The sequence below is a fragment of the Populus trichocarpa genome, chromosome 9 (assembly GCF_000002775.5).
Source record: "Populus trichocarpa isolate Nisqually-1 chromosome 9, P.trichocarpa_v4.1, whole genome shotgun sequence".
NCBI lineage: Eukaryota > Viridiplantae > Streptophyta > Magnoliopsida > Malpighiales > Salicaceae > Populus > Populus trichocarpa.
In genome coordinates this window covers 10,758,725-10,773,358 of record NC_037293.2, presented here as the reverse complement: position 1 = coordinate 10,773,358, position 14,634 = coordinate 10,758,725, and the positions used below count along the sequence as shown (strand labels likewise).

At 36.1% G+C, this 14,634-nt stretch overlaps 3 protein-coding genes across 4 annotated transcripts; 2 read left to right on the top strand and 1 right to left on the bottom strand.

The window, feature by feature from the left end:
- Positions 1-489: 489 nt before the first annotated feature.
- On the top strand, positions 490-3,617 carry LOC7472131 (protein NUCLEAR FUSION DEFECTIVE 4). Its single transcript, XM_002312934.4, has 3 exons — positions 490-900; positions 1,089-1,969; positions 2,722-3,617. The coding sequence occupies exons 1-3, from the start codon at positions 565-567 to the stop codon at positions 3,197-3,199; spliced, it is 1,695 nt and encodes a 564-aa protein (XP_002312970.1). The 5' UTR covers positions 490-564; the 3' UTR covers positions 3,200-3,617.
- Positions 3,618-3,818: 201 nt separating this feature from the next.
- LOC18102162 (endo-1,4-beta-xylanase 1) lies at positions 3,819-5,858 on the top strand. The gene is given in 7 exon segments (XM_052455835.1): positions 3,819-5,092; positions 5,094-5,190; positions 5,305-5,369; positions 5,371-5,434; positions 5,436-5,619; positions 5,622-5,713; positions 5,715-5,858. Coding segments are annotated over 7 exon segments (705 nt in total). The 5' UTR covers positions 3,819-5,033.
- Positions 5,859-8,174: 2,316 nt separating this feature from the next.
- Positions 8,175-10,985, bottom strand: LOC7494257 (thaumatin-like protein 1). 2 transcript variants are annotated; one of them, XM_002313685.4, is made up of 3 exons: positions 10,402-10,985; positions 9,340-10,012; positions 8,175-8,780 (listed from the first exon to the last, which is right to left on the bottom strand). In XM_002313685.4, exons 1-3 carry the CDS (start codon positions 10,472-10,474, stop codon positions 8,492-8,494), a joined length of 1,035 nt encoding a protein of 344 aa, XP_002313721.3. In that variant the 5' UTR covers positions 10,475-10,985; the 3' UTR covers positions 8,175-8,491. The 2 variants fall into 2 exon arrangements, with proteins under 2 accessions (XP_002313721.3, XP_006379282.2); XM_006379220.3 differs by having other exon boundaries at positions 8,175-8,777; positions 10,402-10,981.
- Between the last annotated feature and the right edge of the window lie 3,649 nt (positions 10,986-14,634).

The window sequence follows — 14,634 nt, the reverse complement described above, 5'->3', positions numbered from 1 at the left end:
GAAATAAATTTACTCGCACTGTAATATCAATTTTATACCTAATAATATTTTATCTAATTTTATTACACGTATGAAAACTGTAGTTCTTATCGGATGAATTTTTTACATAATAAAATTATAAATTGTTTAATAGAATAATAAAAAATATTTTATATATAGTATTATTTATTTTATGATGTAATAAGAGAATTAATTCTACAATATTTAAATTTAAAACCATCAATATTAATATATATTTTTAAATTATTTTATAACCTCAATTTCAAAAGCATTCTTAACCAAACATATTAAATCAATTTTTTTAAACCTCAATTTTAACCACAGTTTTAACCAAACACTTATTTTTTCAAACCAATCTCAATTAAAAATAATTTTTATAAAATAATTTTTTTAAAATCACAACCACAACTGTTATCACAGTACCAAACACGAGTATGACCCAAACAGCAGAAGGAGAAGGAGTGTGTGTTTGTATATATATACCCCTTTGTGTCCGAACTTGAAAGCAAAGCACTTTCTTCTCTCTCTTTTTTCTTGGTAAAGACCGGTAGATAGATTAGATTGATGGGTTATCTTCAAACCTCTTCAACTTCTTTCAAAGCTACAAAATGGCTAGGCTTTGTAACTGCTGTTTGGGTCCAAGCTATTTCAGGCAACAATTACACCTTCTCAAACTATTCTGATGCACTTAAAACACTTATGAGTTTGACACAACTTGAACTCAACAATTTGTCCGTTGCTAAAGATGTTGGCAAGGCCTTTGGTTTGCTTGCTGGTCTTGCTTCTGATCGTTTGCCCACTCCTGTTATTCTTCTTATTGGTTCAATTGAAGGTCTTATTGGTTATGGTACTCAATGGCTTGTTGTTAGTAGGAGAATTCAACCCCTCTCTTACTGGCAGGTAAAATTTCACACCACCCTTAATCCCTACTTATCAAATAGTGCAATTTAGAACCCTTTATCATATGATGGGGTTTGGTGCTTTAGTTATGGCATTGATTATGTAATTACTTTCAGTTCTAATGGGATCATGTGCATTAGTGTTGTTATGATCGTATCGAGTAACTATTTCTCCAATGTTGAATGCAGATGTGCATATTCCTATGTCTAGGAGGCAACAGCACCACTTGGATGAACACGGCGGTTTTAGTAACCTGCATCCGCAACTTCCGCCGCAACCGCGGCCCTGTCTCTGGAATCTTGAAGGGTTATGTAGGTCTAAGCACCGCCATATTCACCGACCTATGCGCAGCTCTATTTGCGGATGACCCTGCAAAGTTCCTTATAATGCTTGCAGTCATCCCCTTTGCTGTCTGCCTCACCGCCATCGTCTTCCTCCGCGAAACCCCACCTGCCGCCACTATAGAGGAAGAAAAGGAAGAAAGCAAATACTTCAATTTATTCAACGTTGTTGCTGTTATTGTAGCTGTTTACTTGTTGGCATACAGTTTTATTCCAAATCCTAGCCATGTTCTTTCATCGGTGTTTTCACTTATATTACTAGTTCTTTTAGCTTCTCCATTAGCAGTTCCAGCTCATGCTTTTATTAATAGCTGGAATCTGAACCGGTTCAAGAACCAAGAAGATGTTGAAAGACAAATTCAAGAACCTTTATTGAGAGAAGATAAAACCCAGGAGAAGATTCAAGAAAAGCCAGCGGAGGAGGCTGCAAAAGCAGTGGTGGAGCGAACACGAGCTGTAGAGGAGGAGAAGGCAGTGGAGGTGGTGAAGAGGAGGCCGGTTATTGGAGAGGATCATACAGTTTTTGAGGCAATGTCGACTGTTGATTTTTGGATTCTGTTTCTGTCTTTCCTTTGTGGGGTTGGCACAGGTTTGGCTGTGATGAATAATATGGGACAGATTGGTTTGGCTCTTGGATATGCTGATGTTTCTCTCTTTGTTTCCATGACAAGTATATGGGGATTCTTTGGAAGGATTATTTCTGGTACTGTGTCTGAGTACTACATCAAGTAAGTTTCTTGATTCTCTGTTTAATCTTGATTTGTTTCTTTATTAGCTTAATTAATTAGGATTTGCTGTTCCTGGTGTTTTTAGTTGACTTCTGTCCTTACTTTGGATCTGTGGGTTACCATTTCTTAACCCTTCAAGGCCATGTTGGTGTCAACTGTTTCTAAACTCGGTTGCTTTTTTTTTATATTTTGTTTTTCTTTTCCTATATTTTACAGGCAATGAGAATGAGATGCTATCGCTTACTTCTTTTTTTGGGAGTTTTGATTAATTGATCCAAAATCAGTTCCCAATTTGAAATCACGTTGTGAAATTGAAACAAAGTTTAGGTTAGTCATTTCTTAATCTCACATGGCTGCTGGTTGGACCAACCCCACTTGGCTCAGTTCCCAATAAATTTTGCTTTAAGCAATATCCCTTCTCTTAATGTTGGGTCCAATTCTTGACTTTTTTTTTTTTTTTATAATGTTGGGTTCAATTCTTGACTTCTTGGATGGTGTGGATGTTGCGTTCGTCACAGTTGAGTTTGGATTTATATCTGGGGCTGTTTAGCGTCCTATCGAATAAAGAGAGACCTTTAACTGTATACATCAAGAGAGAGAGTTAAATTTTATACCATTGAGTTGAGATTTCAGTGGTGCAGCTTTCATCAGAGAAAAGATGGTTGAATGAATGAATGTCAGCCCCTGTCTATATAAGGTCTTATATGTTTTAACAGAGACATTCTGATCTTTTCTCATTTTAATTTTTGCAGGAAAGCGGGAACACCAAGGCCTCTTTGGAATGCAGCATCTCAGATTTTAATGGCTGTTGGCTACATCCTCATGGCTGTGGCTTTGCCTGGATCCTTGTACATTGGTTCAATTGTTGTTGGCGTCTGCTACGGAGTTCGTTTAGCTGTCTCAGTCCCAACTGCCTCTGAACTGTTTGGTCTCAAGTACTTTGGTCTAATTTACAACATCTTAATCCTCAACCTTCCTCTTGGTTCCTTCCTCTTTTCTGGTCTGCTTGCCGGACTTTTATACGACGCACAAGCTACCCCGACACCAGGAGGTGGCAACACTTGTGTTGGTGCCCATTGTTATAGACTTGTGTTCATTATCATGGCCGTTGCATGTGTCATTGGGTTTGGTTTGGATGTCCTATTGGGAATCAGAACCAAGAAGATTTATACCAAGATTTACATGAGCAGAAGATCAAAGAAATTGGCTTCAGCATCCAATCTACAGTGATATGAACTTCCACGAGGAACTCCGAGATAAAAAAAAAATGGTGGGATTGAAGGGCTTCTGCCCAGTGACATCCCTTAACTCATCATCAGAGGATCGATCCTTTTTATTTTTATTTTTATTAAAAAGCAACTTGGAAATATTACTACATGGTCTGATTTGCAATCTGCCAATGCTATTATTTGATTTGGTTGTATTCTAAGCAGACAAGTATGCAAGTAATTTTGTTTCGAAGATCAGAATTTTTTTTTCTGATTTACAAAGAGAGTTATGAGTCATGCAATAAAGTCCGCCATTGCTTGGACAATTGGACTCCATGTCAATGGCGTTATTGGACCGAAGGCTGCAGCATTAATAGATGACGAGTTGTAAGTTTTATTGACCTGTAATAAATGGGGTGGTTATCATCTTGGGTTCAAAAGGTAGCGAAGGCTATGAGAAAATTCTCTTGTGAATAAACTAATTAGGTGTATACAGAAAATCATAATAATAATAAAAAAGTTGCAAATTATGGCTCTGATGACTCCTGAAGGAATACTTCTCGACTTCATACTAGCCATTCCAAAGCCAATCCAGTTTGAAACGAGCGCCATTTTCTCCCTGTGCTTCGAATTACTTTTTTTTTTTTTTTTTTGTGGTCCTCTCAATAATTTAGATATTGGAGAAGGAAAGCTTTTTTTTCCTTTATGTGTTTGATAGGTTTGAGATAGTGTTTGGTTACATTAGATTTAAATTGGAAAACTTATTTTATATTGATGATCATTTAACGATTATACATGAGCCCTAATTCCTATCAAGGCAAAGGAGATTATAGATTAGGAAAGGATCAGGAAAGTCAGTTGATAATGGAATTATTAATACCCACCCCACGTACGCTATTAGGGACTCGATTCTAAGCCAGATATGATCATAAAATGAACATTCAGCAAAGATTAGTATTGAAGAAAGATCCAAAACAGATACAAAATCCACTGTATAATGGAGGGATATTCAAAGATCAAGCTCCACCTACCCAGATCAGAATTAGTGATTTTTCAGATGGTTTTATACACCAGCTTTGATACTGCACAATCCCACTCAAGGCATCAATTATTGTTTTTCCAGTTGAGTGATCATTTCTTGATTGCACTTTCCGAGTATACTCATCAAAGGCCAAGCTTCACACATCATGCCATTATGCAAACATTGATGCTGTGCACTGTATAAGCTATCAGGAAACATTTTTCCAAACATCATTTTTTGAGTTCTATAATGTGGGATGCTCCCTGAGGTGTGTGCAATTTCGGTGCAAGGCAGTTTGGGTCAAGATACATGGTGCAGATTCAACTCCAGTAACTGCAAGCCTAATGGCAGATAATAATTCCACATATGATTGTGTGGGGACTGTTTTGCCAGAATGGATGCTGGTCATTTCTCAATGGAGGATTCATTCTTGATACCCTTCAAGTTTATCAATACTATACTTTCTGATAAACTCAAAACCTTGTTATATGAATAGTTAATTGTCTGGATTAGTATGACTCTAATGTTGGGTTGTCCTAACATTAAACAATCATGTAAAATGTTGATACCTCTGTTACTTTATTAGAGACATTGTTTTCTGTTTTTGTTTTGGTTACGCAGGGAACTCCTGACAAAAGTATCAACATTACAATTGCAAGTGCTTCATTACAATCATTTACTGAGCAGCAATGGAGAACAAATCAGCAAGACATAACTAACACTGCAAGTACTGGTATCACCTGATGTTTTCATGGGCTAACATGATTTGTTTTTCTAATCCTAGTCTGCCGAAAATTTGTAATGCCAAAACCTCAGAAATAGTTTCAGATGAAAGATGCAATTCAGCTTAAGGAAGCGTGCTGTGAAAATACATGTGTCAGATAGTCATGGAGATGTTGCAAGGAGCATACATTACGATAGAACAAATCTCAAAAGATTTCCCATTTGGATCAGCAATAGCAAGTACCATTCTTGGAAATTTACCCTACCAGGTAAGTTCAATCCTTATATTAGTCTTACAGAAGATAGGAAATCGAATAAATGGTAAAGAGTGCTACTTTCTGATTAGAAGACTGACTAAAAAAAAATTGTTCTGATTGTTTCAGAACTGGTTTGTTGAGAGATTCAATGCAGCAGTCTTTGAAAACGAACTTAAGTGGTGTGCGACAACGCGAACAAGTGAAAGTCAACTATACCATAGCAGACCAAATGCTGGAACTCGTTCGAGCCAACCAAAATAATTGCTAGAGGCCATAATATTTTCTGGGAAGACCCCAGATACAATCTGGCATGGGATCGTAATCTTTCAGATTCTGCAATAAAATCAGCAGTCAACTCACGGATTCAAAGCCTAATGAGCAAATACAAAGAAGATTTTATACACTGGGATGTTAGCAACGAAACGTTACACTTTGATTTTTATAAAGGATTGATCATGATGCCACCTTACATTTCAATCAGACAGCACACGAAGCAGACCCCTTTGCAACATTTTTTTTTTTGAATGAATTTAATTAATGTGCTGGAAACTTGTACTGATGTGAAGGCAACAGTTGATATCTACATTTCAAAGATACGAGAACTTGAACGCGGAGGAGCATCAATAAATGGAATTGGCCTAGAGAGTCACTTTTCTATGCCAAATCTTCCTCTAATGTAAGCTATTCTAGACAAGTTGGCTACACTTAAACTTTCCATTTGGCTTACAGAAGTAGACATCAGCAATAAATTTGATACAGAAACTCAGGAGCATCAGAGTATTCTTCTTCTTTTTTATTCTTTATTTATCAAGAATTTAAAATGGATATTTTAATTCTAACATTACCAGCTCGTGGTGTCAACTTTGCAGGCTATTTATCTAGAACAAGTTTTAAGAGAAGGCTTCTCCCATCCTGCTGTGGATGGGGATCATGCTATGGACTGCACTCCATCCTAATGGGTGCTATCAAATGTGCCTTACAGATTATAATCTTCAAAACCTACTGGCTGGTGATGTGGTTGACAAGCTGCTAAAAGAATGGAAAAGTGGGGAGATAATTGGTCGCACAGATGATCATGGATCATACAGCTTCTTTGGCTTCTTACGTGAATATAAAGCAAGTTTGCAATATGGAAACCGAACTGCAAATTCAACATTGTCACTCTGTCTAAGTGATGAAACGAAACATTTTAACATTCAATTGTGACAAACCTCGCTGTCACAGCATTATCGCCATATGAGGAACAACCGAGGCCGATTGTAAGAAATTGTTTTATAAATTAAAAATATTTGTTATGGCTTACTGCTCATGAACTGACATGGAATTTCAAACGATGTTGGAGTATAGCAATCTGATGTATTGCCAAGTGTTTGGGCCTCAGCCTTGAGCTAACGAACATTTTGATTCTTTAAGAAAAGGCCATCAAAGAAGTTCAAAGGTTGGGCTTATGGCTGGCCACACCTGTCCTGTCAACGAAGAGCTTACATTTTATGAGCCCAATGTCACTGCAGATTCCTACGACGCTACAACCACCAATTTACAACGTTCAGCAGTTCGTTCAGGTGGCAAGAGATTTTCATTAATACATCACTTTTTGGTGTGAATGTTCTTCCTTTAATCTGATTGAGACTGTCTCTATGCTAAAAGAAACCTAAAAATACCCAAATGGTTAAAAAAAACTTGAAGCAATGATTGATACCTACAAAAATGGATGAAAATATTTATCACGTTTCTATAACTTCAGCAAGAAGATCAAGAGAGGTTCGATTTCTTTTTCTTTTTTTAATTTAGTGGGTGGATGCCTAGATCGTGCCCTCCACGCCGTTCGACAAACACTTAATAAATTAAAAGTAGAATGCATCCTCTAATAGGCCTTTAGCAGGCAGCTTGTGGCTCACTTTTCCGCCTCTTCAACCGCTTTTTATTTAACTAGTCCCCTTTTAGCTTTAAGCAGGCTCAAGTTTCACATTTAAATTCTTCAAGAACAAATCGCTTTCTAGTTTCTTGTGGCCTTTTAACTGTTCAAGTTGAAAAATTTTACTCAGACATTTGAATTTATAACCTTGAACTCTGTGATGGCTACAAATAATTCAAGGCTGTGTTGAAAAACTTCTCCAGGTAACATGAAGGGTCAGCAAATAAGATGACAATCACTATGGAAGGACCCAGAAGAAAAATAAAGAAGTCACTTCAATGTACAAAATTTATTCTCAAGATTGGTGATTGCTTTCTGATAATTTAGCTTACAAAATGAGATCAACTTCTGGAATACTAACCTCCCATTATAAATTGGTGAAAGTCATATGATTTTATTGCACAATTAGCTTCTGCTAATCATTAGATTGAATCTTCACCATCACAATACAATGAAGATACACATCCAGTATTTGCTAACCAACAGCTTCTGGTCCATGGGTGAAGGTTCTATCTAATAAAATTGTGGGGTCTAGTTACTGCCAACAAAATGTTTCAATATTGAACGATATCTATGGAGATAAGGAACTCTTTGCACGCATCAGTGCGTACATTCATTTGAGACTGAAACCCTTCGGACAGGTTCAGGTTTCCCCTGCTCGGTTAAGCATGGAACATGCTAGATTCATAAAATTTTCGGGCAAAAAAGTCCCAAGGCGGTAACATCACTATCAATTAAGAATCCCACTGTGCTACACTTTATTCGCTTCTGAAGTCAACAAAATGATGAGATTCGCATTTGGCTTTTGCCCCACTTGACAATTTATACATCTTGACATCCTACTGAATACAAATGATACCATGACGCATTGGTCCTCAAAGAAATCCACTTCCATAAGAAACAGAAGACAAAAGCTAAGCCAAAAACTTGCAATTCCAGCAAAGAGATCCTCCTCTTAGACAACAGCCAACAATCTTATTCACGTATTCACATAACACACATCACTTTTTAACACAAACCTAAACTCTCTTTCTTTACAATCCCTTGGACACAAGAATTGAAAAGCAAAAACAAAATTGCAGACCAAAATCAGGAACTTGTCTTTCATTTTAAATGGTAGCTTTAACTCTCACAAAAAGAGATTAAACATATGAAAGCAAAACGAGAACCTAATAATCCTCAAATAATATAATAGAAAAACCAACACTTTCTACGTATATAACATTTAAAATTTAAAAGTAGAAGATAATCTTGGAAGTGGGTGGTTTACAATCTGGATAAGAGAATCTGTCAGCCTTCCTGACAAAGGCAAAATCCAAGCACCCATCAAGGCTGCAAATCTGTAAAGAATTTTCATTCAAGAGCAGGAGCCATGAAACAGAGAGAAAGGTCCTAGTGCTACAAGAAAACAAAGGAAACAATAAGGACTAGAGATGTGGTAAAAGCCATTATTGTTGATTGTAGAGCAGAAGGAGAAGCAGTTTTATATGAGTCTCCCATGGCTAAACCAGCTAACCATGACCCGTCTGCTAGCATGGTTTCTCCTCCAGATCCAGTTCCAGATCCCGCCCCAGATTCAGTACCTGAACCAGTGCCCGCGTACTCCAGCCCGGATCCTGTACCAGACCCCTGTGATGTTGTTGTTCCTTCCGTCGTTGGTGTTGAGTAGCTTGAAGATTTCTGACTGCTACACCACATGTCAAGGAAAACTATTATTAAGATCCTAACAGGAATAGTTAATATTTTTCAGATTCTTTGGTATAAATTAAAAGCCAGCATTGATTGCAACCCAACAACCTCCATTAATCCTAGATAACTAAAACAATTAACATACAACCTAAACTAATAATTCAAAATGGAATCTTTCACGTTGCCAGTGTGCTGGTAGTTGTTTCCATTTTGCTTTCCACCAAATTGTTAACAAACAGAAAACGATTATATTCACTTTCCAGAACACAGATGCTACAAAAAACAAAATGTTAAAGAGCACCAAGACAACTAGCCCGCAACACCTAATTGGAAAACATCATTGTGATTTCACCCAAAATCATTGTTAAGGCAAACAAAACAAGGGATTTCCCAAGGACAGCCGCAGCTATATGCAGTAAAAAACCCTATCCGTGAGAGCGTTAGACTAACTTTTATCTTTAAAACATCATAACAAGGAATAACTTCCAACTAAAACCAAAAATCAAACATCTGCAAGTCTATAAAAACAACACGAGAGCCAAGAGAAAAACTTTTACCTTGGAGAGGAGGGGCAAAAGGTCACTGTATAATCAGCGCCACTACAAGTAAAAGTGCTAGTAGCATCATCATAAGCGTAACTGTAAGATTTAGGGCAAGCAGCCTTAAACATCTCTGAATAAACAGAAGGTTTACAAGTGGCAGGCGTATTAAACGCGCCACTACAACAGTACTCAGGGCTCCCAAAAGCTTCACACGCGCTCTTACACGCATCACCTTCACCACTTCTCAGTTCTTGTGGACACTGTATATTAAGATCCGAAACACAACCCGTTGAAGCACACATACCCGACCCACCACTACCTCTAACAACCATTGGTAAATTGTACCCATCTACAAGACTAACATCATAAAAGTCTTGCCCACCCGACCCGAGTGTGAACTCTGCTAATGTTGCAGGTGGAGAAGCTCCAAGTCCGTTACATTCAACTTGACCTGATCCGCAGTCACCAGTTGAGCATGACCCAGTTCCGGACTCGTCAAAATTACAGCCGGTTCGAGCCCAGAAACGACCAGACCAGCCTGTTGGGGCTATAAAAGAACGAGAAGAGTCTTTTAGGAGTTCAAATCCAGTGCTGTCAAGTCTAGGACTGCCAGCATTGGCAAGAATTCCAGGCCAAACTGTGTACTCACATTTGTTTACAAATGTGAAAGTAGCAGCTAGGACGCCACCTGTATAAACATGGTAAGTCACATTAGTTGGTAACTATTAGCAGGAAATGCAAAAACCTTCAAGGAAAATAGAGACAACAGATAGGTGGCTCCTAAAAAAGTAGTTCTTTAGGTCGTTCTCAGAGAAAGATTGTGACTTGAAGAGAATGGGAACAAAGCATTAATTAGTAACTAAATATAAACATGAAACTATCCAAAATGCTGTTGAGATTTGGTTTCTTAAAAGTAAAGATAGATATTTTTTATACAAGACTAAGCCTAACAAAGAAAATGGTTAACTTAACCACAAAATGAAATTAGTAAAAAAGGTGTAGTTTTGTTTATGTTAATAAAAATGTGAGAGAGACTGGCTAGTGACAATGGAGAGAGCATTCTTGTGGGATCATTACCTTTATAACTCACTAGAAAAAGAAGAACGAGGGTGGAAATGAGGCTGGAGAAGCAGCAAGAGAAGTGATCCATGAAGGTTTCTTTCTTTGTCTCTCTTTTTTTTATTCCCTTTGAGTAACTCTTTTTACTTTGATCAGTGGTTTAGTTGGTAGTTGCAATGGAGAAGAAGACAATGCAGGGACTGATGATGCCCCTGAAAGGAAGCAGCAGCGGTGAGGAGTTAAGTGTAAAGAAAGAGTGTGTCTTCAATGTCCATAAACAGACAAAGAGTTTCTGGGAAGAACCAGAGAGGAAGAGAAAAAAACAGGAAGGACAGTGAATGAGATGTGAGAGAAAGCCCAAATTAGCTCCACACGTATAATAAAACCCCTCTCTCTCTCTCTCTCTCTCTCTCTCTCTCTCTCTCGGACAGACTGGCCCTATGTATCTCCTAGATGTCACTGTTACAAGAGACCTTGTAAAAAGTGATTGGAGCTCAGGTCTCGATTTTCTGTCATCAACTCAGAGAATTGTTAAATGATCTTGTTTTGCTTTTCTAAGAGCCCAGTAATGGAGAAATATTTGCAAAGACAGTGAGTCGCGTTGCTCTCTTCTTCTACCATTTTTTTTAATTACAGAAGTTTCCACTCAAGTTTGGAAAATTGCAGCTGATTCGAACGGGGGGGTTAAGTTTGGAAAATTGAAGTTTCCGCTCTAGTTTAGAAAATTCCAGTTGCTTCTGATGGGGTTAAATTAATAAGATATATATTTTTTATATGTAAATTAATAATATATTTGGTCCTTGTATTTTTTATATTTCTTAGTGGAGCCCGTCTAGTCCTTTTTATTTATTTATTTCCTCTATTCAAGCAAATTTCTTAATGTGGTTCTTCGGTCTAATTTTCTCCACTTTACAATTGATTCTTGACAATATAGGAGACTAACAGTAAAGTGAATGGAAATTAGATAGAGAGAGTGGCCAAATAAATAAATATACGGCCCGTATTAGGAGAAAAAAGAGTTAACAGGACTAAATATATAATTAGTCCGATTTGGATGATAAACCTTACTTTTTTGTATAAATCATACTTTAGTCCTCTTAGATTCCAAAATGTTCTATTCAAGCTCTTTTAAATTAAAATTACTCAATATTACCTTATAATGTTTCCAGAAGTTTCAAATTGACCTTGTTCTGTTAAATAACAAACACGGCTAAGGAACAATAATTTTCACTTTTTTCTCATGTTTTTCCTTTTATATTAGATTTAAGCACTCAATTAAAGTATTTTGGAACTTTAATCCTTATATATTTTATTTTTTCCTCTTTAAACCCCTGAGAAGATTGTGTATTGAGCTAGAAAATGCAAATTGTCAACTCCCTAGGATATTATGTAGAATTTCAACATCGTGCAAGAATATTTTTTCTTTAGTTCATAAAATAAATTCACAATCTTGAGAAAATAGCTATCTAGTACGTGAATCCCCATAGCTAGAATGATGGGGCGCCGCTTGATTCATATACAAAAAAAGAGGGGGTAAAAAAAGCAAAGCTTTAAGATTAAAGATTGTGTTTGTTTTTACTTTAAAAAAGTATTGGTGAAGAAGAAAAATTAATTAATTTTTTTTTAATTTTATATGTTAATATATTAATATTAAAATAAAAAATATTTAAAAACACAACCATCTAACTTATATACTTTTTGCAATCACTTTATTTGTCACATCAGCAACTTTAATAAAACCAGGAGGAAAAAAAAAAAAGTTGATTCTGTACCACGTAGCTCTGAAAGGCTGAGATGGAGACTATTTAGATGTGGGACCAGCCAATTTATAGCTCTTATATTGCCACGTCAGAATAATACGACCGTTGATTTATGCCACGAGGGAAGGCCGAGTGTGGGGGTGCTTGCCTGCAGTGCAGTGTAATTATGGCAATGGCATAGGATTCGCGTACTCCCTCTTCTTTTAATGATTTACTGTAGATTCTTTGGAAGCTGAAAATATTGACTTAAATAATTAAAAAAAATCAAGGGAGAATTAATTGAAATTATTTAAAAAATACACTGACAATTTACTGATACCATGCAAGAGTTCTGGTCAGAATTATTGAATTTAAGCTCAGGGACGTGGATTTCACCCCCGAACCCACCTGAACAGAATATAGATAGGAAATAGCTTATAAATACCCAAATCCATCGGATCGAGTTCAAGTATAAAGAAATTTATATTGGATTGACTTGCTTTAATTCAGATATTAATAATGCAACACCTGATCCAAATGTATCCATGACCATTCATATTTAAGCTAATCAAGTTTGTTTTTTGTTTTTTTCAGATAAAAGAGCATGGTGTAGGGATGGAGAAGAGATTGATAGGGTGGAGGTTGTATACTCCAGGCAAGTTTCAAATAGATGTCTTTTAAGGCGATCATCTCTTTTAAACTCCAGGCAAGTTTTGTAGACTCAGCCCTTGTTTGAAGCCCAGCTCAAGCAACTCGGTGGAGTACAGAGCTACAGGTGCAGATTTGAGTAAAGAGATTGAAGGGTTCAAGAGAAAAACACCTAATCTTGGAGGGACACTGGTTGAAAAGAAGTGGGTCTTGGCATAATCAGTGTAACTTGTAAATAACCATGATTCCACCTTCTTTTTACTCCTTTACAGCACCTTGAACCCTGTGAAACGTTGTAGAAATGACAGTGCCAGAAAACTTGCATCATTCAGAGGTCCACATCACGCGACTGTGAAGGCCATTCAAACCACTCTCGATGAGAAAAACAGTGTACAGTTTTATTGCTCCCGCTCCCCGTAGGAATAATAAAGGGGGGAATAAACATAATAAAAGATATATGGAGTGATTTCTGCTTTTGTCGTTATATGTTCTTGTCTGAGTTTACCTCTCGAAGATAAAGTTTTAACTTTCAAGGATCATGAGTAGAATATTTGATGCCAGTTCATGCGGATGTACTGGTTGCGATCTGTTATAGCTTTATGTGTTGCATGCTTGAAAAAATGTTCTGGGATTGATTTGGAACAGGCAAGATAGTGGAGAGTGCTGAGCATCAGAAGTTGTCTGTTTACATGTGAGATTTCTTTTCTCCCATGATACAAAAGCTCTAGCTATTGATATTTATTTAATAAAAATTATATAAATAGTAGGGAAAAAAATATTTTTTTCTTGATTGATTGAAAAGATTGCAGCTTGTTATATGGGACACATATAATACAAAAGCCTAAATTTAAAAGAAAAAAAAATTCCTCTCGAAACTCAACCTCTCTTATTCACAAGTTAACAACTAACATTCTGGAACTTAGCTATATTTTTTATTCTACTTTTTTTATACTTATTAGTTATATAATAGTAATTATAATTTTATTTTTTTATATATAACCTGGGGTGTTCGGTCCAGTTTACGCGCACCATGACTAATCATCGAACCCACTGAATACTCTGCAAGCCCAGTAGATAGGTAAGACACCGCGAGGATGACACGCTGAGGCTTGAACCCATGATGCAAAGGCAAAGAAACCTATCAAAACCGCTAGGCCACAAGCCTCATACTACATATAATATTTTTATTAAGATTAGTGTTGTCTAAAAAATAATGTGCAGATCGGTTTTCAAGAATCCATTATATATATATATATATCAAGAATAGCTCTCCTTGTTAAATGTAAATATATGTATTAGAGATATTTCTAATTATCATTAATACTTGTATCATGAATTTTTTTTTAATATTATTAGGATAATATTATATTTCAGTCTATTTTCTCCATAAAAAAACTCATGAACCATAAATTTTTTAAATAAAAGATTAAGAATTTTCATTCTTTACTTCATATTTATTCTCGAGGTATTTTTTTGTAATATTATTATATTTTCTCTTAAAAAATCTTTAACTTAATTATCATAAGATCCTTAAATTTATATATAAAAAAAATTGTAAGTATTAGGAACCCGTTTCTAGCCATATTAACTAAAACAAATAGATAAAATTATTAAAATAAAAAAATTAATTAATTATCTAATGTATAAATTCTGCCTCCAAAGTACTTGAATTTTTCAAGATATCATGGCTGCTCGTAAAAGATTAAAACCATGAGCTAATTCATAAACTTGGATTCACCCCACAAGCTTGTTGGAGGAACTAGAACAAGAAAACATGACATTTTTTAAAAGTTTTTTTTTTCTTGCCCATAGTCGTGACAGTTTTTTGTTTTTGTTTTTTTAAGCAAGGTTATTCCAGTTTTAA

What these genes read in the sequence shown, in the direction of transcription:
- LOC7472131 (XM_002312934.4), top strand. Translation starts at nt 565, where the DNA reads ATGGGTTATCTTCAAACCTCTTCAACTTCTTTCAAAGCTACAAAATGG. An exon ending in AACCCCTCTCTTACTGGCAG is followed by an intron (nt 901 to 1,088) that starts GTAAAATTTCAC and finishes TGTTGAATGCAG; the next exon opens with ATGTGCATATTCCTATGTCT. An exon ending in GTGTCTGAGTACTACATCAA is followed by an intron (nt 1,970 to 2,721) that starts GTAAGTTTCTTG and finishes TAATTTTTGCAG; the next exon opens with GAAAGCGGGAACACCAAGGC.
- LOC7494257 (XM_002313685.4), bottom strand. Translation starts at nt 10,474, where the DNA reads ATGGATCACTTCTCTTGCTGCTTCTCCAGCCTCATTTCCACCCTCGTT. An exon ending in TTTTCTAGTGAGTTATAAAG is followed by an intron (nt 10,013 to 10,401) that starts GTAATGATCCCA and finishes ATGTTTATACAG; the next exon opens with GTGGCGTCCTAGCTGCTACT. An exon ending in TTTTGCCCCTCCTCTCCAAG is followed by an intron (nt 8,781 to 9,339) that starts GTAAAAGTTTTT and finishes CATGTGGTGTAG; the next exon opens with CAGTCAGAAATCTTCAAGCT.